This window comes from Rutilus rutilus, assembly GCF_951802725.1.
Source record: "Rutilus rutilus genome assembly, chromosome: 20".
In the NCBI taxonomy this organism is placed as follows: domain Eukaryota; kingdom Metazoa; phylum Chordata; class Actinopteri; order Cypriniformes; family Leuciscidae; genus Rutilus; species Rutilus rutilus.
The window spans coordinates 33,832,184-33,858,679 of NC_140225.1; the positions used below are offsets into that span (position 1 = coordinate 33,832,184).

The following is a 26,496-nucleotide window of genomic DNA, read 5'->3' on the forward strand; positions in this document are numbered from 1 at the left end:
TCTTCTCTTCTCTGATGATGTGGGCGGGGCTATAACCTGTCACTCACATGAGATCAGCCAATAGCAAACCACAACCATCCAATCAATTCCCCACAGACACAATCAAGCCCCGCCCACATTTGTTCTTGTTCCAGAAGCGTTTCACACACACACAAAAAAAAGAAGCGTTTCACTCAGATATAAGAAACAATAGAGGAGAAAAGACGAGCACAACTTCACTTTCATGCCGACTTTAAGTTTATTAAGTGGAATTCTAACAATTCTGTTACTCAATGGACTTTGTGTACAGTGTACATAGTCATACATAATAGGCCTACTATAGAAAAACCTTATAGGTGCAGCTTTTAAATTCTACATGAGTTGCTGCCTATTCCAGGCAATGCCATTTAGTCACATCTTTCAGTTAATAATCTGCTCAAAATAATCAAATACTTTCTTATTATTTAAACTAAACAAATTTTTTTTTTTAAAGAACAACACTGAAGCAACCAGAATATCCATTGATGTCCTCGTCACTTTAATTTCACCAGCAAATCCAAATCTTGAAGTATGACCAAGGGTCAATTTGCATAATGTTATGTAATGCTTTAACCAGTTTAAGGGCTGGGAATTATGACGATATAATTCGTTACATTTATATAGCGCTTTTTCTGAGACCTCAAAGCGCTTTACATAGATGGGGGAATCTCCTCAACCACCACCAGTGTGCAGCATCCACTTGGATGATGCGACGGCAGCCATATTGCGCCAGAACGCCCACCACACACCAGCTTACTGGTGGAGAGGAGACAGTGATGAAGCCAATCAGTATATGGTATCAGTAACAGTATATATATAATAATGATGTAAATAATCATCCAGATTTAGATCTAACTACATTGTATTTATAGTGTTGTCTAGCAGATAATGCATTCACAGGCTTTGTTTGATGTTAACCTATTCTATTACACCCAATGATCAAAATAATGAACTTTTAAAACAGCATCATATGACCCCTTTAAAGGGCCGTGGGCATTTTTGTAAAGAATATACATTTTTCTTATGCCAAGCTCTAAAATATGTTACTGGGTAGAAATAAAGTAAAAATATTTGTAAATATCCTTCTCTTTAATCCTTATCATGAACAACTGGAAAAGTCGTAGTCAAAGTCAAAGTCCAAATGCATTGGTTATAAAGAGTGAGTTCACTGGAGAACTTTATTTCTGGAAGACAGTACATGCTCCTCTGCCGCCATCTACTGGTTACAGTGGTAATTCATGTCTTTTTAATTTTTTTATCAAAGGTGTTTTCTATCAAATGTTGGAGAAACGTTCGGTTTTACAAATGGAGACAATCTCAGACGGATGAACAAATAATGTCTTTGGTCTTCTCATTAAAAATAACGGTAACACTTTATTTTACAGTGTCCTTGTTACATTATGCATACTTACATGAAATTAACCCTCAACCAAATCCTAATCCTACCCTAACCCTATAGTAGTTAACTATTATTACTCAGTACGTAAATATATAATTACACTGTAACAATGACACATTAAAATAAAGTGTAACCAAAATAACATTTGAATTGCTGGAGAAATGTTGCGTGTGAATGTTAATTACAGGCACTGGGTATTTTATTCCAATGTTCTCATTCGCTTCAAGACTTTATTGCAATCAATAAAACTGGTTTATTGGGAAATTTATAATTAGTCATTTATAATTAACTTTACCTAGAGCTGGAAGGCCTTGAAATGTTGTTGTGGATATTAATAGGGGTAAAAGATGTCTTTAAGCACAGAAGAAGTCCATGTCCTACAGAGAGAGAGAGAATAATGCATTATCAGAATAAAAAGTATAATGAGAACTTTATTTTTTCAAGGTCAGTGGATTAAATCATACTTACAGTCGTTGGCATCTCAACAGTTTTCTTCTGAAAAACGTGTGTCTCATTGATATAGTTACTGGGGAAATATCCCATGACACCCATCTGGTCTACATAGCGCTCCCCGTAAACCTGCAAACGCAAACCTGCGTGATTTACTGGTCTCAGATCAGCTGAGATACATGTGAAGTGGAGGATGAATGTTTGAGACGCACACTTCCAGACCAGAAGACTCCAGCGCCCTCCACTGGCTTGAGTTTGGAGAACACGTAGATCTTCTGGCCTCTCCTCAGGTTTATGAATCTGCAGTCTGACGCCACGTAGTCTTCAAGAGCTCGAGCCTCTGAAATCACATCTGAGGCAGAAACATGCAACATTTATTTAAAGCGGTGGTATAATGTGCTTTTCAAAAGATGTAAAATAAGTCTCTGATGTCCCCAGAGTGTGTGTGTGAAGTTTTAGCTCAAAATACCCCACAGATATTAATATATAGCATGTTAAAGTCGTCACTTTTTGAAAACGCACAGTTTTTGTGTCTTTCCGTTTAAATGCAAATGAGCTGCTGCTCCCGGCACAGGGGGCGGAGCTTCAACAGACTCAAGAAGAAGTGACAACATGTAGAAGCAACAGGACATTGTCTTGATACTATAAATCGTGTTCAGGGGGCGGGTTTATGTAAATTCTAGGGTTGGTGATGTCACTAACCGAGGAATGTCCTGTAGTCTCTACCAGCCGTTTGTTGTAGTCCTTAAAACGTGATTTCTGTAAAAGCAAATATCTCCCTTTGCTCTGAACTTTGAGCGCTGTAACTTTGCAGATGTTGTTTATGCTCAAACAGCAACATTACACACTAACTAAAGTTAGAAAAGTCAAATCATAATCAACCACCCCTTTAACTAACGTTGACACAGATGAACAAATACAGTAACAAATGTATTGCTCATGGTTAGTTCATGCATACATTAACTAATGTTAACTAATGAACCTTATTGTAAAGTGTTACTCACATTTCTTCTCCATATGAGTGTTTTGAACGGTGTAAACTCACATGAACAGTGTTCGTCTGCACAGATCTTCAGGTCTGCCAGTTTCTCCACGAGAGCAGTGTGTGTGTGTGTCGTGATACACCCGAGTCCCACACACACGAAGAGGAACGTCAGGCTGTGGTGTTTGTCCATCTTCAGATCCTCAGATACTCTCTTCTCACACACACATTCCTCAGTGTTTAGCAGGACTGAGAGACTCCACCAATCAGAGAGAGTCCACACACACATTCCTGCCGCTGGGAAAACCTGCTTCCCGAGTCACACACACCAGACAAACACTGCAGTCACACACACCAGAGTCACACGCACCAGCGTCACACACACCAGACAAACACTGCAGTCACACACACCAGAGTCACACACACACCAGAGTCACACACACCAGACAAACACTGCAGTCACACACACCAGAGTCACACACACACCAGAGTCACACGCACCAGCGTCACACACACCAGACAAACACTGCAGTCACACACACCAGAGTCACACACACACCAGAGTCACACACACACCAGACAAACACTGCAGTCACACACACCAGACAAACACTGCAGTCACACACACCAGAGTCACACACACACCAGACAAACACTGCAGTCACACACACCAGATCAACACTGACTCTCACTGTTTCATCATCAACGGCAGGGTTATACTATAGTAAAGCACTTTATAATAACTTCTCATTATTCTCTCTCTTATAACTCTCACTTCTCTACAGCCACACCATTATTCAGACCTTCAACATTTCTCACATTATCAGTTTATTCGCTATAGTTTAGAAAATGGTAATGAAATATGAGCAGAACTCAGTTGATATTTGACTGGTTTTGTCCGTCCTTCTGTTAGACTGTCTCACACATGAATTATGTTGAATATCTGTCAGCTGTTAAATTTAACTACACAATTAGATAATACCAGTTTAGCTCAACCAATCACCAAGCAGTGCTTCATTGTGTTCAGTCTGTGTGTGAAAAGAGCATTAGCAATTAAAGAAAACACACTTCAGCAAAACATGATCAGGTCAAAGTGTCCGAATCATTTTTGGTCCCAAATGTGTATAAATGTCACTGGTAGTCTCTGTATGAAGAGTGTTTGGGTATAATATGTCACAGTTTACTGTATTTTGCTCTCCTCACTTACAGAAATGAACTATAGTGTCCTGATCACACTAGTAAACCAATATCAAACATGATATCTGGTGTCTGAATAATGTTTGATTTGACTGTATGTTGTTTTGAAAAATCCTCTCTGCAAAGTTATGGAAATTCTCATACAAGTCTCAGATAAAACATGAAATAAGGTTCTGCATACACACATGAGCAATGTTTCACGTCAGCTGAGGACGTCTGGCTGATTCTGCTGGTTGTTTAAGTTTGAGTTAAAACCGAACATCATCAGATCTTCAGTTAACATGAGGAACAGAAGTACGGGGGAATAGTCCTGATAGTTACTGGGTTGCTGGTTTTATTATCCTGCGAGTGTAATGTGTTTAATCACTGACTGGGTGATATGAAGATATCCATCATGGCGATGATATAAAGTGTGAATTGATTTAACTTCTTCTGTTTATATATCGCGGTATGGAAATATAGCCATACAGATTATAGTAGACAGGAGTTATCGACATATTAGAGTCATAAAGAAACTTTAGTAATAAAGTGCTTGATGTTAAAAAGAGTTATTAAAAGTGCAGTATTCGCACACTAACAGGCAGATTTCTGTGTGCAGTTCAAATACACACACAAATATGTCAAAATCTAAGTACTAACAATGGGTTTATGACTTGAGTGAAGGTGAACTGTTGAGAGAATCAGATGTGTGTCAGTATATTGAGTTTATTAAAGTGACAGAAACATAAAAAGTTCATCAAACAACAGCAGAAACAGAGAAAATCACTCACTGCAACTTTAATAAATATCAGTGTGTATTTTAAAAAGAACAGCATTTATTTCATTTCAATCTTTGTTCTGTTGTATTTATTTGTCCTGGTGCTTGTCATTTGTTTCTTTGTTCTGTTTTCTTCACTGAATGGCCAACCTCACACATGTGTTTGTGTTTTTTCAAAATGCAAAATCCTGCATTTGTATTTAAATACATTTTGATTTTATTTTGATACTGATGAATCAGAATTTTCTCTTATGTTTTATCATAAGTGATGATGACCAATATCAGTAAGTGATTGACTTAGGGTGAACTTCTGTTCAGATGAGGGCAAGAGTCTCTAAGTTTCCGATAGATGGACCACAAATGCTCGAATGTCTCAGAATAAAGTGATAAACGGATGTTAGCTGAACATCTGCAGTGACGCTAACACCTCAGAGTGGGAAACACGAACACTAGATATATGTTGGTGTCTTGTGTGTCTGATATACTATTAAAGAGGAACTTAGCTCCGCAACTGTATAATATTTCTATAATAATATAACATAATATTTATAATAACATTTCTGTACAGGTCAGTCTTCCCTTGACTCAGACCTTGATCATTCAAAGAGAGATCTCTCAGACATCTTAAGGCTCAGACTGTTATACTCAGAGAGAGTGTGTTAATTATATTTTACTTAGAAATGTTAGAAGTGATTGTAACTGGTCATTTTATGTTTCTTTATTAAACTTTTAATCCTGATAATGGATGAATTAATTTTACTCTTCGTTTATTCTACTATAAAGAAATAAAATTTGACTTAATCACCTGACTGGATCTCCTCCATGCATCAGATACACATTTCTGAGGTATTTTGTATTAGAATAAACAGAACAACAAAGTCAAGAGTGTAATACACGTCATTAACATAATGCTTCAGATACCAATATTGAATTCATAAATGAAAGTTTCATAACACTGTTTGTGTACATTCCTACTTTACACAAATAGCCTACACTTTTATTTCTGTCATTTTATAACTGATTTAATGCACAAATAAAGTGAATAACATCAGCATGAACCATTTGTTGAGGCGTAAATGAAGTGACTTTCAATTATCACTGAAGACCAGCAAAAATGATTATATTTAACTTCATGTCAAAGACTGTGGTGCTTGATAACTGAAAACTACAACAACAACAACAACCAATCATATTCGAGGACTGACACTGTAACTCATCATCATCTTGTAGAACATTTATGGAATATGTTATAATAATATTTAATAAAAGCCAAACAACCCCCAAAGATGTTTTGGTGCAAATATGTCGCTTATTGCTTGGGGGAAAAACACAAACAAACAAAAAACAGAGAATACGAAATGTTTCCCATTCCTCTTACTGGCACCGATCAGTTCACTTAATTCACTCAGTTTCTGAACTCAACCGGTTTTGACGAATTATCCTCCAAAACGCTTTCAGAAAGCAGAATAAAGACATTTTGTCACTTCCGTCTTCTGTGAATTGAAAGCCAAATATCCCTGGAGAAAAAGTTGTGATCCTTTTATCGACTCTGTGTTATTAGGCTAGTTGTTTAAAAAAAAAAAAAAAGAAGAAAAGAAAAACAAAGCTGATGCAAAAGCAGTGCAATATTTTTGTTTCACTTTTTATTCATGTAAAGTTACATAGCGATTGCAGCATATGAATATTCATCAGTGACTTCCCTCTTCTGAATCACTTCTGGTGTTCACAGGATCTATTCTTTTCTTTTCTGTTCCATTCCATTCAATTTGATTCTGTTCGATTCTATATACACTATAACTCTAACTTTATTCAGTACAGAACCAAATAAGAAAGTATATTCTCCTTCTTCTGCGCATGACGCGCTTCCGCAAACTTAAACCGGAAGTTGAGTTGTTGTTGTTGGGAGTGTAGGGGGGTTGAGCCTTACCGGCTCGAGTTTATATACGATAATGTTTCAGTCGCTCTCCTGTGTTTCTACCTCTCTGAATCTGAATCTGAACCTGAACCCGAAGCGACGAATGGCGTAGGACAGACCCGGGAGTTTATCACTTTACCTCGGGGTTTGAACAGGAATGGACTCGCGGGTGTCGGAGCTGTTCGGGTCCGCGGCGGGTACTGGGGCTCTCAGCAGGAAAACAGCCAAAAATGGCAGCAAAAAGTTCAAAAACCGCTCAGCCCGGCATCAGAAACCCAGCAATAACCCTCCGTATCTTCCTCCAGAGGTGAGCCAACTCGGCAATAACATCTGTCTGTTTCAAAGCAAACAGCTGATCCTTACTATACTTTAATTACTCTCAGTAACGTTAGGTCCTTCAAACACAGTTTTATATTGTGTGTAAGTTATAGTTTTGGGACTTCACTGGTTATTTATTTATTTATTTAGCTGTTTATTTATTTATTTATTTATTATTTTGTTTACAAAAATACAGTGACTGTTGCAAGCGTTGCGTCATGAAATGTTGATGACATACAGTATAGAACTATGAAGTATAAATATTACATTATATCAGGTCAATACCAACCTATTCGAGGTTATATTACTGGATTATTACTGTAAAATGTAATAATAATAATAACACAGAAAGACTCTTGATAAAACTAGCCTCTCTCTGAGTCTGTTGCTACACGATAAACACTAAACTGAATCATATGAAATGCAAAATAAAACAATCTTATAGCGTAAAAAACATGCATTTTAAGTCAAATATAAAGAAATATTATCATGGTGTGCTTTCCCCCTGAATATTCATATAATTTACTTATAAAATGTAAAGTTATTTACAGTAAACTTTTAAAATATACTATAATTTAAACAAAATGAGCAGAATTTTTACATTCTTTTCTAAAGAGACCTGTGTCGTAACATTAGCCTAATTCTTAAAGTACATTTATTTGAGTTTGTCAGCTCATAAAAGTGAATTTACATTTCATGGAAATTCACGGTTTTCACTTTGATTGTTTGTCTGGCAATGAAGGCGAGTTTCTGTCGAAAGAAATAAACAACTATTATTAAAGATGATGACATCCATGTTTTATTGTCAGAGACTGTAATATGAAACCGCAGTGTTTGTAAATATGAGAAATAAAGGCGGGAAAAGATGATTCAGTGTTTCTTTCACACTAGAAGTCATTCAGATGATTAATGTGTCATTAGCCGGGCTTGTTGAACAGGATTGTTGAAATGAGCTTGTGACGTGCACTCGCTGCACTTTTGTCTGACTTTTGTTTGCAGTGATAAAACTCACTTTTATCGTATCTGACGTGCCATGAAAATGCAATAAGAAAATGTTTTTGACATAATTTTAGATTCATTACACGTCATAAAAGCAGCAAGACATGTATAGAAAGAGCCTATTCTGAATGAGCCGACAGATTCGTTGAGCTTGTCCTCTTTTCTCTTCCGAGTCTTTGTGCTTTTGAAAACTGAACTGTGTGACTCTGAGCTTCATTCAGCATCAACTCTGTCCTGTCTTTTGTTTCAGGTTGAAGAGGGAAACATTGAGTACAAGGTAAACTCTCTGCAAGCCAACATCACATCACAGCACTGTTCAGAATCTATCAGGAGTATTTGTTTAATAATGTTTTGTATATCATGCTCAGTCAGTATCTAGCAGGTGTAAACGCTCAGAGACTCACTTCTGTACACGTAAGCGGGCGGCAGTAGATTAGCAGTGCTTTTTATAAACTACAGCTGTTGTTCATTTAAAGGTGACATAGTATGCCCCTTTTCACAAGATGTCATATAAATCTATGGTGTCCTCAGAATGTGTCTGTGAAATTTCAGCTCGAAATTCCCTCCAGATCATTTATTATATCTTGTCAAATTTCCCACCTTTTGGGTGTGAGGAAAAACATGCAGTTTGTGTGTGTCCCTTTAAATGCAAATGAGCTTTAGCTCCGCCTCCGTTCAGAAGAGGGCGGAGTCTTTACACGAGCTTCAGAAACTCCGGCGATAACAACACAGGCCAATCTCACTCATCCAGAATCCCAGAATAACCAGTAGCGAGTGCAGCCTTACGGAGAGACTCAGGAAGAGTTTCTGGATGTTAGTGGAGACATTTGTGTAGTTGTTGTGGAGTTACACTGATCATCTCATCATCATGTTTCACTTCTCCACAAGTGTCCACAGTTCCTGAGGTGTTTATAAGACAGCGGTGACATGTTCTGGTCAATAGTGTTCAGTGCTCGTCTGTGCTCAACCACAGAACAGCTTCAGGCTTTGCTGGATCTTTATCATTGCGTTAGAACTGGTCTCTGTTGTCTCTTGTCGTGTGTGTAAACGTGCAGATTAAGGGCCGGTAATATTATAATAAGATCCTCTTCATACGTCAGAAGGAGAGCGAAATCTGATCGGCTTATTTTTTGACATGCTTGCAGAGAAAGGCTCACCAGAACACATTTACTGAGTTTCACTTTTCCTGTTTTCAGGGTTGGTAGAAGCACCGGTGACCCGATTATAGCACTTAAACACGGAAATAGTCAGATTTTCATGATATGTCCCCTTTAAATGTCTACAAACAAAGCAGCAGCATCACATTTAGAGACACGGACACACACTCCCATCATTACCTCTGTGCTCCTGACGCCCAAATCTCAACGAAACATCCAGCCAAGCAGTGTTGTTGTTTATAAAACTTTTAGTTCCAGTGCTTGATTCTGATTGGTCAATAGCTGTGTTTTATTCACGATTAAGACCGCTTAACCCAACAGTTCTGTGTATCACTACACAAAACACCTAGCAACCACTCTTAGCAACGTAAACATGTGTTCTCATTGATAAGCTTGTAGAGTAGAGTATTGTGAGAGATTGAGTGATCGAGTGTACCTACAAAGTTTCAGTCCTTTCAAATATAAAAGTCTTCTCTACTGACTGACTCATAAAGACAGTCTTTGCCGCCATCTAATGGTGAAATAATGTGTGTAACTTCTGCTGCTGTTCACAGTCAGGGACTATTTTTTCCAGCGGAAGGAAGGCTTTTAGTGATTTACTTCATGAAAGTTGCATTGATGCCTGTTTTTTGGCTTTAATATTTGTATTGTTGTGGTAACCGTTTTATAAAAGCTATAAGGTACATGAGGCTAGTGCTGTATGTGAATAAGTCGCGTCGTGCCGAACAACGCCATTCAGCCGTGACTCATTCACTACAGCACTAGCATCAATGCAACTTTCATGAAGTAAAATCACTAAAAGCCTTCCTTCCACTGGAAAAAATAGTCCCTGACCGTAAACATACATTATTTCACCATTAGATGGCGGCAAAGAGAAGACTTTCAGAGATACAGAGTACTGTAGTGCTAACTTGTGTGTGTTTCTGTGTGTGTGATCAGCTGAAGCTGGTGAACCCGACCCAGTACCGCTTCGAGCACTTGGCCACACAGATGAAGTGGAGGCTTCAGGAGGGCCGAGGCGAGGCCGTGTATCAGATCGGCGTGGAGGACAACGGTCTGCTGGTGGGCCTGTCGGAGGAAGACATGAACGCCTCGCTCAAAACACTCCGCAGGATGGCTGAGAAGTGCGAGCGTAAACACACACTGCATGATAATAAAATTCATTTTGTCTTATGAATATATCAAATGCTAGCTCTGTTTATTCAATTCACATTTATTTGTATAGCGCTTTTCACAATACACATTTCAAAACAGCTTCAGTCCACATTACAATTTAGAGAGATCTGTTATCAGAGGTGACTAAGTTATGGATTTCAGAAATGTACATATACAAAATCACAGTTAGCGAAAAAAGTATCAATTTAAACAATGTCATAATTTAATGCAGAAACAATAAGTTCATTGAAGTAATGAATACTAAATGATTATGACATTTAGGAAAATATAGCATCCTATTTGTGTGAATCTCGGTCATATTTTACAACAAAACGAGTTTTTTTTTTCTCTCTGTACTAGGCTATATATGATAACATAATGAAATAAAGGTATTTTAAAGAGATATTTCACCCTAAAATGAAAATTATTAACTCACCCTGGTGTTGTCGCCACAATAAAAGAGAATTTTTACATTTCCCGCTTGCGCTCGTCCATATAATGGCAGTGATATCACCGAGTGATCTGGTGTTACACGTGTCGTATATCCCACGCGTTCTGGGTTTAAAAAAGGGGAATTTAATGTTTTATTTAACAAGAATTGAGTGAACCGACTGCGCCACAGTTCACTCAGACTCGCCGAGAAAAAACACACAAATTGTGAGAAGTCAAGACTAAGAAAAATGTGACATGAAATACAATCCAATGACAACCGGAGGATTTCAACTCTCCAAGACAGCACACGGGACACTTTTGGGGGATTTCGAGGCGTTGGATTTCATATCGCGTTTTTATTTTTATTAAATACATTAAAGGGATACTCCACTTTTTTGGAAAATAGGCTCATTTTCCAACTCCCCCAGAGTTAAAGAGTTGAGTTTTACCGTTTTCGAATCCATTCAGCCGATCTCCGGGTCTGGCGGTACCACTTTTAGCATAGCTTAGCATAGATCATTGAATCGGACAAGACCATTAGCATCTCTCTCAAAAAAATGACCAAAGAGTTTCTATATTTTTCCTATTTAAACCTTGACTCTTTTGTAGTTACGTCGTGTACTAAGACCGACGGAAAATGAAAAGTTGCGATTTTCTAGGCTGATAATGGCTAGGAACTATACTCTCATTCCTGCGTAATAATCAAGAAACTTTGCTGCCGTACCATGAGTGCAGCAGGCGTAATGATATGACGCAGCTTTATTTAATGATAAATAATGCCTTAATTGTCATTTTAGGGTGAACTATCCTTTTAAATGTATCCAATGAGAGTAGACTTTCATGACCTTGTTCCCGCACAATCTTGTCTAAATGACAGCGATTCGGATCGGTCTATTAAACCTTTGACGAGTACAATCACATTGAACATTCATATGCAACAGCTTCACACAGTATCATTTCTGACTTACAATAATTCATATTATCACAGAAGTACTGGGATAAAAGTTTATTATTCGAATATAAAAACTGATGTCTGCGGTAGCGATCAAAATAGAGCAAATAACCTTTTGAAAGTAACTTGACACTTGAATATAAAGATTGTATCAGTTGCACCGTTACACCAGTAGGTGGCGACAAGTGACTGTTAAAAATCTATTTGTCATTCAATCATTCGAGATCCATTCAAAAACACTGATTTATCCAGTCATTGAATCATTCACTCAAACCAATACAATATATTGAATAATTCATTCAAATTAGTTAATAGACTGGAGCAATTACCATTTTGGCAGAATCTCTAGTAAATTACGTTATTTTGTTGAGTTGTCTGTTCAGAATCGTGATCTCAATTCTCATTTTATCCAGAATCCTGCAGCTCTAATGTTGACATGCTAAAGCACATGTAAAGTACTTGATTATAATTTTAACTAGCGTGTTATTCAATATGACATTTGAAGTTGAAATATTTTAAATGTACTAAATTACAACTTCATTACAAATGTGTAATTACAAAGTACATGTAATACAAGCTTCCTTAGACATGCCATTAAAGTATGTTGTAGTTAATCAAACGCTTGTCAGCACATTCAGCAGTGACGTTAACATATATTAACAATAGAAGTATGAAATGACAAATAAATGTGCTTAAGTGGGTTATTGCATTTGATATAAATTTAAATTATAATGCATTTTCATTTAATTGCACTTAACATGCAATTAAGTGTCCGAAAACATTACATTCAGTCGGCACTTAAGTGTAATATTACTGTAATAAGCAATCTTTTTAAAAGCATGATAGTGTTCTTCTCTCTGAAATGTTCTTGGCCTGTTGTGTGACGATAAAGACGAGTGTAATGTTGTGTGAGGATAAAGACGAGTGTAATGTTGTGTGAGGATAAAGACGAGTGTAATGTTGTGTTTTGTGGGGATAAAGACGAGTGTAATGTTGTGTTTTGTGGTGTGTTCAGGGTGGGTGCAGACATCACAGTTCTCAGAGAGAGGGAGGTCGATTACGACTCTGACGAGACGCACAGAATAGCCGAGGTCCTGGTCAGGAAAGTGCCCGATGATCAGCAGGTGTGTGTGTTTATTTGTGTTTGATTGTCTAAAGTGTGTGTAAAAGGATTAGTTCACCTCAGAATTAAAGTTTCCTGATGATTTTCTCTCCCCCACGTCATCCAAGATATTCACGTCTTTCTTTCTTCACTCGAAAAGAAAAGAAGGTTTTTGAGGAAAACATTCCAGGATGTTCCTCCATATAGTGTCTTCAATGGGGTCCAACGGGTTGAAGGTCCAAATGTGAGTCTCAGTGCAGCTTCAAAGTCTCGACACGATCCAGCCGAGGAATAAGAGTCTTATCTAGACAAACCAGCGGACATTTTATAACAAATATATACTTTTATATACTTTTAACCACAAACGCTAGTCTTGCACTAGCTGTGATGAGACACACATTACGTAATCAGGTTGAAAGGTCACGCGTGTTCCGGTTCAGAAATGTAGAGTAGGGCGAAAACATCTAATTTTCTCTCATCCGACATCGGTGGTTTACCTTTTATTTATTTTTTGTAAATGCGTTTGACTTAGTCTTTGCATGTTCGCTTGGTAAACTCTCGGTCTGTTCTTCCGCCTACGTCACGCTTGACCTTTCAACCTGATTACGTAATGTGTGTCGCAGAGCTAGTGCAAGACCAGCGTTTGTGGTTAAAAAGTATTTAAATGTTTATTTTGTTAGAAAATGGCCGATGGTTTGGCTAAAAAAGACTCTTATAAACACTTTTCAGTTAGTAAACATTGTGACGTTTTTTGTGGGCGGAGCTTAGGTGTAGGCAGAACGATCCCTCTGGCCGCTTCACTAACGCTAGCAAGTTTTGTTTGCTTGTTTCTTTAACAATGACTGGAGAAAATCTTAATGTGTAAGGTCACTCACTGTCCAGGGCCGCGATTGTTATTTGCAAAAGTTCATTTTAACGGACGGAACCAGCGAAAAAAAAACAAAAAAAACAGTTGCCGCGCTTCCATTACCCTTCAAATTTCGCAAATTGAAATTGTGAATTGAAAATGCGCCCAATGGAAACATGTCAATTTCGCAAAAACTCCCATTTATCGCAAAAAAAAAACGTTTTTCCGCTCGCATGAAGTGGTTTTTCAGGCAATTCAAAAAAGAAATATTTCGCAAAACTGCAATGGAAACAGTGTTTGCGCATTACAGTCGCCTGACGTAGATGACACGGTGTGTTTGGACAGAATAGGAGACAGAGTTCTTTATTAAATTCATATAAGGCAAAATAATTACAGGATTAATGGATTCTAAACCTCAAATAAATGCCACAATCAAGACCTCGAAGCAGAAACACCTCATATGTGCCGCTCACAAGTATAATAAGGGTCGTTTCTTACCATTAATGCTTGGAAAACACACATACATCTCCTTCAATTAATAATTATGGCCAGTGCAGTGGCTGGGATATACATAATCCTACCAACGTCCCCGTTGCCATGGTTTTTGGAATGATTTTACTTATCGCGAGAGGAAAAAAAATTGTTTTAGTCGCCTAACATCGGTTAATGGAAACTGCGTCATTTCGCAATAGTTTTGTCGACATGAAAAAAACAATAAAAAAACCATTTTGCGCAAATCTGTAATGGAAACGCGTGTCTGCGCAAAAAGACTCTTATTCCTCGGCTGGATCGTGTCGAGACTTTGAAGGTGCACTGAAACTCACATTTGGACCTTCAACCCGTTGGACCCCATTTGAAGACACTATATGGAGGAACATCCTGGAAGGTTTTCCTCAAAAACCTTCATTTCTTTTCAACTGAAGAAAGACAGACATAATTATCAGTACATTTTAATTCTGAATTGAACTACTCCTTTAATGGTGTTATTGGATGCGTCTCCAGTTCCTGGACCTGCGAGTGGCTGTGCTGGGAAACGTGGACTCGGGGAAGTCCACTTTGCTGGGTGTCCTCACACAGGGAGAGCTGGACAACGGGAGAGGGAGGGCGAGACTAAACCTCTTCAGACACCTTCACGAGATCCAGACCGGACGAACCTCCAGCATCAGCATCGAGATCTTGGGCTTCGACAGCAAAGGAGTGGTGAGTTCAACAATCTTAAAGCCATTTTAATTCAAAATGGCTTTGGAAAAAGGGTCAGCTTGATTGACTGAAGAGCGTAACACTGTGACCACACACACAAATCAATTGAAATCAGAGTTAGTATGTCAAGTTGTGATGTTGCTTGGCAATTGTAAACAACTCAACTTTACACAATACTGCTTACTGACAAGTTCTCTCTTGCCTGGACTTGTTTGGGACGTGTCCCGATTTGTATTTTAGCAGTAGTTCTTACCGCCACGCTACACACTTCTGCAGTTATGGATTATCATCAGCACATAACATGAACTTAAAAGATTAGTTTGTAACAATCAGCATATCAGTTGCATGAGTCAAAAACACTGTGTGAGGATGTGAGCTTTAAAAAGATGAGATGAACAACAGTAACAACGTGAATAAAGTGTGTTTAGACTATTCACATGAAACTTAAAACAACACAATAAAACTAGAAAAGCTTCCACTTGCATCATACCATAATAAACACTCTTTAAGTGTCGTCTTGGTCAGTCCCGATGTGAAAGTGTCCACAATCCACAGAAGTGATAGTCCGATAAAGTGTGGCTTTCTGGAAAGGAAAGTCCAAGTTTGTGACCCTCCTTTGACTGCCATGCTGCCTCCTTTATGCTGGTCTACTTCCTGTTTCCTGTCATGTGATCAGTCACATGACAGGCACACCCAGTATCATTTAAAGACATACACACATTAAAACAGATAAGAGTAGTTTATCTGAGACTAGAAGAGTTTGGTATGTGTTGTTCATGTCGAGAAGACGCTGATTTCTGCTGACAAAGCAAATCCACTTTGATGAGATCGATACGGTAAAACCCACGCCATCCTTACTGTTCGTATCACTGTGATCAAGAGCTGAGATTCAGATATGATAATGAACGTTTGCTTTCTGACCAATCAGAGCAGAGCAGCTCTCAGAGAGGCGGGGCTTAGAGAGACTGAATCCTTGATGGAAGTGTTTCAGACACTGAGAGAAAAGAGCTGATGCTGCAGTGGAGATTATTAATTAAAGTTAATTAAAGTGTTTTTGACCTTGAATGCATGTGAACATATTATAGGAGACTCCGAAACAACTTTATGAACCTTTAAAATAGCATAATAGGGGCATTTTAATTTTTTTCAATGGAGGGACAGAAACCTCTCAGGTTTATTTATAAATATCCTAATTTGTCTTTTTAAGATTAACCAAAGTCTTATAGTAATTTTTTTTTCTTCTTTTTTTTTTTATAATGTTGTGCTGCTCATCTTGGCCAGGCCACTTATGTAATGAGATTTTAATCTCAGAAAGTTTTATCTGGTTAAATAAAGGGCAAATAAAATAAAATATTGATAAATACGAGCCTCTGGTGTCTTTCATCTAGGTGGTGAACTACAGCGAGTCCCGAACAGCAGAGGAGATTTGTGAGAGCGCCTCAAAAATGATCACCTTCATAGATCTGGCCGGCCACCACAAATATCTGAAGACCACCATCTTCGGCTTGACCAGCTACTGTCCAGACTTCGCCATGCTCGTCGTCAGTGCCAACACGGGCATCGGTGAGCTTTGCAGCACGCTTGGGGTTGCGTAACGCTTTATGCAATGTTGGACTGCCTAGATTTGCTTTATCTTAGATTAGTGCCGGCCCTGATAAATGTCAAATCACGCAGGGCAAATGACACAAATAAACCTCGTAATGTTTGGACACGTCAATCTTAAATCAGCTGTTCTCCTGGATACTCAATAATCCCAGCGTATGATCTTATGTAATGCCCTCTTCAGTGTCGCCCCCATTCCTTCTGTCCTCCACACCCCAAAATACCTCTGGTCCAGGACCAAGAGAAACCTGAGACGCGTCAGTCTGTCTGTGACTGCAGGCCACAGTGTCATTTAACTCTCAGCCCCTATAAAGTCGCCCTACAAAAAAAAAATCTGAGCCATATCTCTAACCAAATTTCCACATTGTGTTCGAGGTTCCTGTGAGAGTTTGTTTAAGCCACCGGGTGACAAACACACTCCATTGAAATGTTTTTTGACGTGTTCTCCTGTCACAAATTTTTTGGCACAAAATAGTTTATATCAGAAAACAGCAGGCATATATGAAACCTTGAGTCTCACACCTTTCCAACTTAGGGTCCTATCTTGCACCCAGCGCAATTGACTTTGTAAACTGACGCATGTATCATTCCAGTTTTGCACCCGACGCACAGCGGACTTTTCCCTCCACAGACGCACGTCGGTAAATTAGGGAATGAACTTGCGCTCCCGGGGGCGGTTCAGTGAAAAGAGGAGGCGTGTTCCGGCACAAACGTTCCCTGGTGCTATTTTGCAGTTTCAGAAAACAAAAACGCCTTCAGATGCTATTTTAAGGGCGCATGCTTGGCCATAATGTAGCGTGTTTGAGCGTTTGGACAACATTGGCTCAACCAATGGCGTGAATTATATATTTGGCAAAACAAGGGCAGATGTTCAAGAAAAAGGTTTGAAAATGGACATGGGTTACTATGGCAATGGTAGTGCACAGAAATCAAACCTTTAAAGATAAATACTTTCAGATATTAGTGTTAAAGTCAGGGTGCGTGCAGTCAGAAAAACAACACAGAATACCAAATATACTTTACAGCAACATCATGTTCTGACTTTTAACGACGGAGAACATGGTGTTGCAGAATCTGAGTCCCGTTCCCGTTTTGCCCACCGTTTGGTTTCAATTTCTGCAGTGTAGATCCATTCACACTGAAATCACATCAGCCCAAAACCTGCCGTGTTAAACATAAAAAATGTTCTGATTGGCTGTGTTTGTGTCACGTCATGGAGCATTTCCATATTTTTAAGAGTGATATTTTGCAAATTTCTTGCAGATTTGTGAGGTGTCTACAGGAGTTGTGCGCATGTTGTGATCCTGACGTATCGCTATGTTGTTTTGTTTGGTGGAAAGTAGCGTGTCAGAAATAGGAGAAGATATTTGAGCGAGTGGGTCATGCAAGTCTTTCAAGGAGAACACGATACCCCGTGTGCAACGTGACACCAGACTGACCCTAAATTATGCAACGGCACACAGACGTGGTGTACAGTGTCTACTGGAACTCCCCGAGTTTGACTTTTCCATAAGCAAATCCATGCAAACAGACTCGGCCAGTTCTCCAATCATTAACCTCAGATGACGGGTGAACTTTGGACAGATTTTACTGCGCGCGTGTGTGTGTGTGTGAGAGACAGCTGGACGTGACCTGCACTGCATATCTTCATGCTCTTAAGTGTGTGTGAATCAGCTGATGTGGGCTTGTCTAAACAAGTGATGCTTAACGAAGGCTTAACACACATTCTCATGAGTGTTGCATTGGCCTGAACCATCTGCACCATCAAACAGTTTAGCCAAAATAAACACGTAAGGTCCTTGCACACTGAGTCCCAAATTTTCGTATGCATATTCGACGTCCTAAAAATTCATCAACCTTGCACACTGAGTCCGATGCGTATTAATTAATATGTTGCGAAAAAATTTGCACAACAATACAAGATGGAGTTTTCAAGCAGTGAGGATGATTTTGTTGTCTTCTCTCTTCTGATAAAGAGGAAATATTGGGTCCATCAGATCCTGATTGCGTAGAGAGGAAGGAGAGTTCGCTGCGGGATTATCCCGAGAGATTCAAAGTTCACCTCAGGATGTCAGAGGCTCAGTTTGATGCTTTGCTAGCGATACTGGAGTCACATATTAAAAACAAGACCACCAATTTCCATGAACCAGTTGATCCTGAACAGGTCTGGATTTTGGCGTTCGCTTGTACGGTGGCTCTGAGATGTCAAAACGCCTCTTAAAATGCTTGCTACGCATGCAAAAAAAATGCAGAAAATTGAACCCGATCCTGTTTTTTTCTGACGGACGAAAGTTTCGGAGACAGTGTAAACGTGATTGACACAACATAAGGTCGTATTTATTTTTTAACGTGCGAGAATTTCGGACCTTTACTCAGTATTTTGGAAAACCAAGAGTCCTGCCCCAAACTTACGCCATTGGTTGAGCCGATACTATGTCATTCTCAATCGAACATATTGAGATTCGAGTGTGTACTTGTCACCAGTTTTTAAATGATAAAGCCATGATGAAATAAAGGCTTTTCAACTATCTCAAATATACAAGTGTTTTACTTGCACTTTAGTGTATAGCTGGGATTGTTGGCTGCGTGAAATATGATTAAATGTATATGCATTTGAAAAAAAAAAAAGGTGATAAACTAGTGACCCTAAACGATATTAAAATATTCGTTGCATTTTATTTTCTTGCATGTGTTGTGCACTTACTCAAAGTAGTGAGTAATATAAGGCAACTGCACGTGTAGATTCAGGGTTAGTACCCAGTTATTGTCATTACTATAATAAGTCCATAGTATGCTCATGCTGAACAGGACTCTGAAATGTAAACACCATAATATTAATAATTATATAAAGTTCCATGAATTTCCCACAAGATGATGATGTGGTATCACTTCATCCTTGACCTTGTCAAACTGTGTCTCGTTCTGGAACATCTATTTATGTATCATAATGTGCGCCAGCCTTGACCTCCATCTTTGTTTACATGTTGCTGCTGTTTTTGCATGCATAACCGTCCTTCTGTCAATGCCTACACCCTAACACACACACACACTTTCACACACACACACACACACTTACACACACAGACAATCTGAACTTACTTAAGCTGGACTGTGACGCTATTTTCTTCTGGAAACAAACTTTGTAGCATTATTTTCCTGTTATCTCTGTAAAGCTGCTTTGAAGCGATCTGTACTGTAGAAAGCGCTGTATAAATAAAGGTGAGTTGACAGATGAGATGCTGTTCCTGCTCCACTAACTAATGCTAATTCTTGGTTTTAGAGAATTAGTTAATGGCCACAGAGTATCTTTTAAAGACAAGTCACCTTTATGTGCTTTACACTATACAGATCGTTTATTTATTTATTTTATTTTATTTTATTAGTTTATTTGACAGGGACCATGCACAGTTCAAGCCCTGTACCATAGTTAGCTATACAGCTAATTTACATCTGTGGTCCCCTGGGCAAGGAAGATAAAAAGACAATATAGACAATACTATCAAAACAGATATAAACTTAACAACAAACAACATGTGACAAGCATTACTCGCATATAAACCAAAATACAAATATACATTCCATGTTGTACGTTTCAAAGCAGCTTCACAGTAATAAACAAGGAAAATAACTTATTAATTAATGACTCAAACTTCATCAAATTCTGCTGTAAAGCAGCTCTAGAAAGACAGTAGTGACATTATTCAGCTCAATTCAGTTTTTCTGAGAAAACAGCGTCTTCTCGACACGAACAACACGAACCAAACTCCTCCAGTCTCAGATACACTACAGTGTTTGAGGGCGGAGCAAAGAGACGCTGTTCAGCCAATCAAGACCAGAGGCTGGCATTATGCAAATTAATTAGTCATCAGGAAGTGAGACTGAATCACTGACGACTCGTTTCAGTTCAGAATCACTTCTTTCTTTTGGGAGTCAAAAACTCCATTTATCTGCACTTTAACCTTTGAAACTTTGCAGAACTTTTATACTCACAAACAGCTTTATTAGACACACCATAAAAGAGAATTCTCGAAAAGGCATAATGGGGGAATTTAAAGTACGTAAACTTAAAGTCCCCCTGTAGTCAATAATGTTATCCCTTAAAACTCATCTTTGATCACCAAAATGACAAATAAAAAAATTTAAAATCTTCGTTTTAAAATATCTTGAATGTAACTCGACACCCTTGCCTCATTTAGTATATGCGGTTCTATGAATATGCAAATGAGCCCCGCCTCCACTCACTCACTCAGCTCAGAGATCCACTGGTTGACGATCACACGTTGATCTGATTGGTTACAAGGTAGTTTGTGACGTCAGAAACACCAGCGATTTCAAAGCGTGTTTTTGAGACTGTCTTTGGTTCACTGCAGTTTTAAGGAGGAAATACTCAGCAATGGTGTCGACTTATGAATTTACACATGGTTTGTCTTAAAGCATATTAAAAACACCACAGACATATAAACAACATTAAAAGCTGGATTTACACCACAGGGGGGCTTTAAGACTTGGTTCCTTGTTTTCCGAACCTCTTGTGTCATCCACGCTCTTTAAGCGCCTCTGATGTTTGGCGTACCCTCTCGTTCTTCTCCTAGCGGGTACGACGCGTGAGCACTTGGGTCTGGCCATGGCGCTGAAGGTGCCGATCTTCATTGTCGTGAGTAAAGTGGACCTGTGCGCCAAGGGCACCGTGGAGCGAACGGTCCGACAGCTGGAGCGGATCCTCAAGCAGCCCGGCTGCAACAAGGTGCCCATGCTAGTGTCCTCGACCGACGACGCCGTCACTGCCGCGCAGAAGTTCGCTCAGTCCCCGAGGTACATATAAACACAGTTACAGCACAGCCAAGCTTGACTATAGGGGCTTTCGCTCCGGGTAGTTATAGGAACGAGCCTCCAGGGTGTTTCCCCGAGAACTAATGGTTCCTTTAGGAACGTTTTCCTGGTTGCGTTCGCACCGCCAGTAGGAACTCTGAAGTGACGTGAGACACGCTTGTTGTTGTGACTTTTATTTTGACGGCGCTGAGAACGACTGAACACACAGCGCTCGCACTCTCCGTGTTCATTAGTTTACGATCTGTCTAACACTCCTGTCTAATACGTTATTAGATACTGTTATACATAGAAAGTAGACTGTAATGAAAAGGTATTAGCGTGTGCTGTGTGGTTGATAGGGATGTCCCGATACCACTTTTTCACTTCCGATACCGATGCCGCAGCTTTGGCTATTTGCGGATACCGATATCAATCCGATATTTTTATTTTATTCTTGAACTAATACTAATAATACTACTAATAATAATAAAATATATGGAAGCACTTTGCTCAATTAGCCACCTAAAAACATCTCACTCAAATGGAGAACAAATACTTCTCCAGTATATAGTCCACAACAACAGTTGATTATGAAAGACTGCCACCCTTTATTCAAACACTACAAAAAAATAAAATAAATACAGGTACTCTGGGGATTTGTTTCTCTCTCTCTCTCTCTCTCTCTCTCTCTCTCTCTCTCACACATTTATTTTATGTCATTAAAATCTTTAAATGTTGGCCGGTTCCCGCCTCCTTCTTCCCATAACAACGAACTGCGTTACACACGATACCGTTGACGTGGATCGGGACATCCCTAGTGGTTGATGTCCAGTGTTGCTGAGCAGAAATACATAATCATGTTTCTCTTGGTCTCCTCAAAATTGCGTTGGGTTTTCTCCTCAGCGTAAAGATTAAGAGGTCCATCTATCACTGTTTTCCATGTTCAAGAGTTAGTAAAGTAATTTATGAAGAGTTTATGAAGTAAATATATAGACTATAATCTGTGTGTATGAACAGCTTTTTAAAAAATGCTCATTCCCCGAGGTGCATATAAACCCACAGTAACAGCAAAGCTTGACTATAGAGGCTTTCGCGCTGGAGGAACCTTTACATTTTCTGATTGGTGTTTTTTCGATGTAAACTCCCTTTATCATTTGTTTTACGGTCTTGTTTTTTGGATATTTATCCAGTTGTACAGCACAATGGTCAACTAATGTTTTGGCGTGTTCGCACTGCAGGAACTAGGAACTCTTTTTAAAGGAACTAATTTACTCCTCTTTCAGAGTCGGTCTAAACCAGCGCTATAGGATCTACAGTGACGTTAGTGTTCGCTGATTGGCCGAATGCTCCCGAAACACCAGCACCTGCCATTTTTGAAAAGGCAGTGTAAACACACAGATTATAGCCTATATATTTACTCCAGAAACTAACTCTACGAACTTGGAAAACTGATAGATTGACCGTAACCTTTACGCTGAGGACAAAACCCAACGCAACTTTGAGGAGACCAAGAGAAACATGATTATGTATTTCTGCTCAGCAACACTGGACATCAACCACACGACACACGCTAATAACTTTTCATTACTGTCTACTTTCTATGTATAACAGTATCTAATAACATATCAGACAGGAGTGTTAGACAGATCGTAAACTAATGAACACGGAGAGTGCGAGCGCTGTGTGTTCAGTCGTTCTCAGCGCCGTCAAAATAAAAGTCACTACAACAAGCGCGTCTCACGTCACTTCAGAGTTCCTACTGGCGGTGCGAACGCAACCAGGGAAACGTTCCTAAAGCTACCATTAGTTCTCGGGGAAACACCCTGGAGGCTCGTTCCTGTAACTACCCGGAGCGAAAGCCCCTGTTGAGAATGACAAACCTAGCTTTTCAATCACAAAGATGAAAGAAGAACATGGCTTTAAAGTCTGTTGTCTTCCCAGCATCACCCCCATCTTCACCCTGTCCAGCGTAACGGGGGAGAGTCTCGATGTGCTGAAGGTCTTCTTTAATATTCTACCTCCCCTCAGCAACAGCAAGGAGCAGGAGGAGCTCATGCAACAGCTCACCGAGTTTCAGGTACAGCTTTACACCTAACAAAAGCTCAGATGTCCTCACTGATGGGGTGGGATTTTATCCTGAAAATTGTCATCATTCCACACCTGTATGACTGACTTTCTTCTGTTGAACACAAGGACATCTTGTGCAGAGACATTTATTTTTTTATTTTTTTTAACCAAAACATTAAAAAACAATATGAAAGTTTTTATTTCGCCGGAAAAAAAAAGGGCAAAAATAGACAGATTTAATGATCTACACTCAAATACAAACTTGTATACAAGTTAAATTAACAAATGTAAATTGAGCACAAGCATTTTATATTAACTTTTTGAATTATATAATTTTTTGGAAATATACACATTTAAGTGGTGACTGTAATAATAACTTATTTTCAAGACATTTATTCACTTCTTTTAATTTATTCAGACACTTATTAACTGTCAACTGTTTGAGAATAGATGTGAAAATGCACTATCGAAACTTTATTGGTTGTAATTCCATAATGCTTTGGAATATAGACCTGGTCTTATTTTAACAAAGACACTTAGCAAAAAATGTAGTGGAAGTTTAAATTTACTGTAAATGCAATGTACTGTACTAAATATTTATTATTGTTTATAAAATATGTAATTTACAAAATAATTTTTACTATAAAATCAAAGCCATATGTTTAACCAAGTTGTGTTCCAAATTTGAAGTTGATGTCACAAAGATTGAAGATTTTGTTTAGGCGTAATACCACAAATAGCCACCGGGTGACAAATACACTTTTTTTTTTTTTTTTTTGCGCATTCTCCTGCAACAAATGAATAAATGTATGTCCAAATATCACTTATATCACAAAATATGGAACCTTGAGACTCAGATCTTTCCGTCGATATGTGTTTTGTCAAGATTAGAAAAGGTTTTTGATTATAAAGTAGTCAAAATAACTGTTCTAATACGAAACCTGACGACGCCCACTACGGGAGGAGGCCGCTAAAAGAAATTAGAGTACCGTTACCATGGTAACGCAACATCCAATTTCAAAAGGGTTTTCACAGGATGAATTTTGAGTTCGTAAGCTTTAAATTAATACCTTATTTTTGATGATTACTAAAATATGTGACATGAAAAAAGGTGGAAAAAAGAGCGCTAAGTGGGACGGTGACAGTTAAGGGGTTAAAAAAAAACGGGTTAAGTAAAATAAATATATACACTATTTTACATATTCATTAAATCGAGTTTATGGACACTGAATGGTTTTTCTGTGGTGAATGTGACATTATTGTTCTCCAGCTGTTTTATTGACGGTTGAAACACTGATTGATGGATTACATGACATGAGACATGATTGATTTCAGTAAACTGTTCTGTATCTTTCAACATTCCTCCTGATGTTCACTGATGTTTATTTGCTGCTGTAACTAGTAGTAAAGAGGAAGAGATGATCGGTTCTACAGCGATCTGTCACACACATTAAAGACACACAAACACAGTTATTGGTTAAAAAATTAAAATGGACAGAATTTAAAAGCTCAGACTTTGTTTTTATATCAAAGTAACAAAGCTTATAGCTATTATTGGATGGCATGCGCTACAAATAATGATGAAGATCAATTAAAAATCCACACAGCTGTTGTAGTTTATCAACAGATTCTGACAGAGTCAAAAGGTGCCATCGGAGAAGCACTATTTCAGTCACTTTTTGTTGGTCACAGTCATGACTTTTTATTTTGTTGGCCAAAACTGAAATTTCATTGTCTTCTCTGACTATATAGAAATATTTAACCCAACAGACAGACAGATGGAGTTTAACTCTCTGATGAATATGTGTGTGTGTGTGTGTTGTGATGCTGTAGATTGATGAGATCTATACCGTGCCAGATGTGGGGACAGTAGTTGGTGGGACTCTTTACAGGTACGTCCTCTTCTCTCCTCTGTTAACTGTGGTGTCCGAACAGACACCGTTCGTGTCTAATGATCAGTGTTGGGGAAAGTTACGTTGAAAAGTAATGCATTACAATATTGTGTTACTCCCTTCAAAAGTAACTAATTGTGTTACTTAGTTACCCTTTTATAAAAGTTATACATTACGTTACTTTTGCGTTACTTTTTTTTCACCTGGGCTTGTTTTTTTTATAACAGAAAAGTTATATTTTTGGGCAAATGTAAAGACCCTTTTATACCGAAAGGGAAATAATAAGGCTGAAGGAAATGCAAATTCACACGTGTACAGTAGAGTAGAGTACAGTAGAGGTAGAGTACAGTGTACAGTAGAGATAGTACAGTAGTGCACAGTCTATATAGAGTACTGTAGTGTGCAGTAGAGTACAGTAAAGTACAGTAGATGTAGAGTACAGTAGAGGTAGAATAGAGGTAGAGTACAGTAGTGTACAGTAGAGGTAGAGTACAGTAGAGGTAGAATAGCGGTAGAGTACAGTAGTGTACAGTAGAGGTAGAGTACAGTAGAGGTAGAATAGCGGTAGAGTACAGTAGAGGTAGAGTACAGTAGTGTTCAGTAGAGGTAGAGTACAGTAGTGTACAGTAGAGATAGAGTACAGTAGTGTACAGTGGAGGTAGAGTACAGTAGAGATAGAGTACTGTAGTGCACAGTAGAGGTAGAGTACAGTAGTGCACAGTAGAGATAAAGTACTGTAGTGTACAGTAGAGGTAGAGTACAGTAGAGGTAGAGTACTGTAGTGCATAGTAGAGTACAGTAGAGATAGAGTACTGTAGTGTACAGTAGAGGTAGAGTACAGTAGAGGTAGAGTACTGTAGTGCATAGTAGAGTACAGTAGAGATAGAGTACTGTAGTGTACAGTAGAGGTAGAGTACAGTAGAGGTAGAGTACTGTAGTGCACAGTAGAGTACAGTAGAGATAGAGTACTGTAGAGAGAGTACTGTAGTGCACAGTAGAGTACAGTGGAGGTAGAGTACAGTAGAGATAGAGTACTGTAGTGTACAGTGGAGGTAGAGTACAGTAGAGATAGAGTACTGTAGTGCACAGTAGAGATAGAGTACAGTAGTGCACAGTAGAGATAAAGTACTGTAGTGTACAGTAGAGGTAGAGTACAGTAGAGGTAGAGTACTGTAGTGCATAGTAGAGTACAGTAGAGATAGAGTACTGTAGTGTACAGTAGAGGTAGAGTACAGTAGAGGTAGAG

General features: G+C 38.7%; 2 protein-coding genes across 2 annotated transcripts in view; one reads left to right on the top strand and one right to left on the bottom strand.

Moving 5' to 3' along the window:
* Positions 1–219: 219 nt before the first annotated feature.
* LOC311280275 (otoraplin-like) lies at positions 220–3,531 on the bottom strand. The gene is made up of 4 exons (XM_084392301.1): positions 2,913–3,531; positions 2,080–2,219; positions 1,886–1,996; positions 220–1,794 (listed from the first exon to the last, which is right to left on the bottom strand). Exons 1-4 carry the CDS (start codon positions 3,136–3,138, stop codon positions 1,771–1,773), a joined length of 501 nt encoding a protein of 166 aa, XP_084248427.1. The 5' UTR covers positions 3,139–3,531; the 3' UTR covers positions 220–1,770.
* A 3,152-nt stretch (positions 3,532–6,683) lies between these two features.
* The window catches only part of gtpbp2a (GTP binding protein 2a), a 31,103-nt gene continuing 11,290 nt past the window's right edge, over positions 6,684–26,496 (top strand). Inside the window, exons 1-9 of the mRNA XM_084391468.1 lie at positions 6,684–7,025; positions 8,286–8,312; positions 10,132–10,316; positions 12,747–12,855; positions 14,683–14,880; positions 16,269–16,443; positions 21,075–21,294; positions 23,233–23,368; positions 25,192–25,250. Of these exons, the coding sequence (XP_084247594.1) occupies positions 6,876–7,025; positions 8,286–8,312; positions 10,132–10,316; positions 12,747–12,855; positions 14,683–14,880; positions 16,269–16,443; positions 21,075–21,294; positions 23,233–23,368; positions 25,192–25,250 (1,259 nt within the window). The 5' untranslated portion in view covers positions 6,684–6,875. The remainder of the gene's footprint in view (positions 7,026–8,285; positions 8,313–10,131; positions 10,317–12,746; positions 12,856–14,682; positions 14,881–16,268; positions 16,444–21,074; positions 21,295–23,232; positions 23,369–25,191; positions 25,251–26,496) is intronic.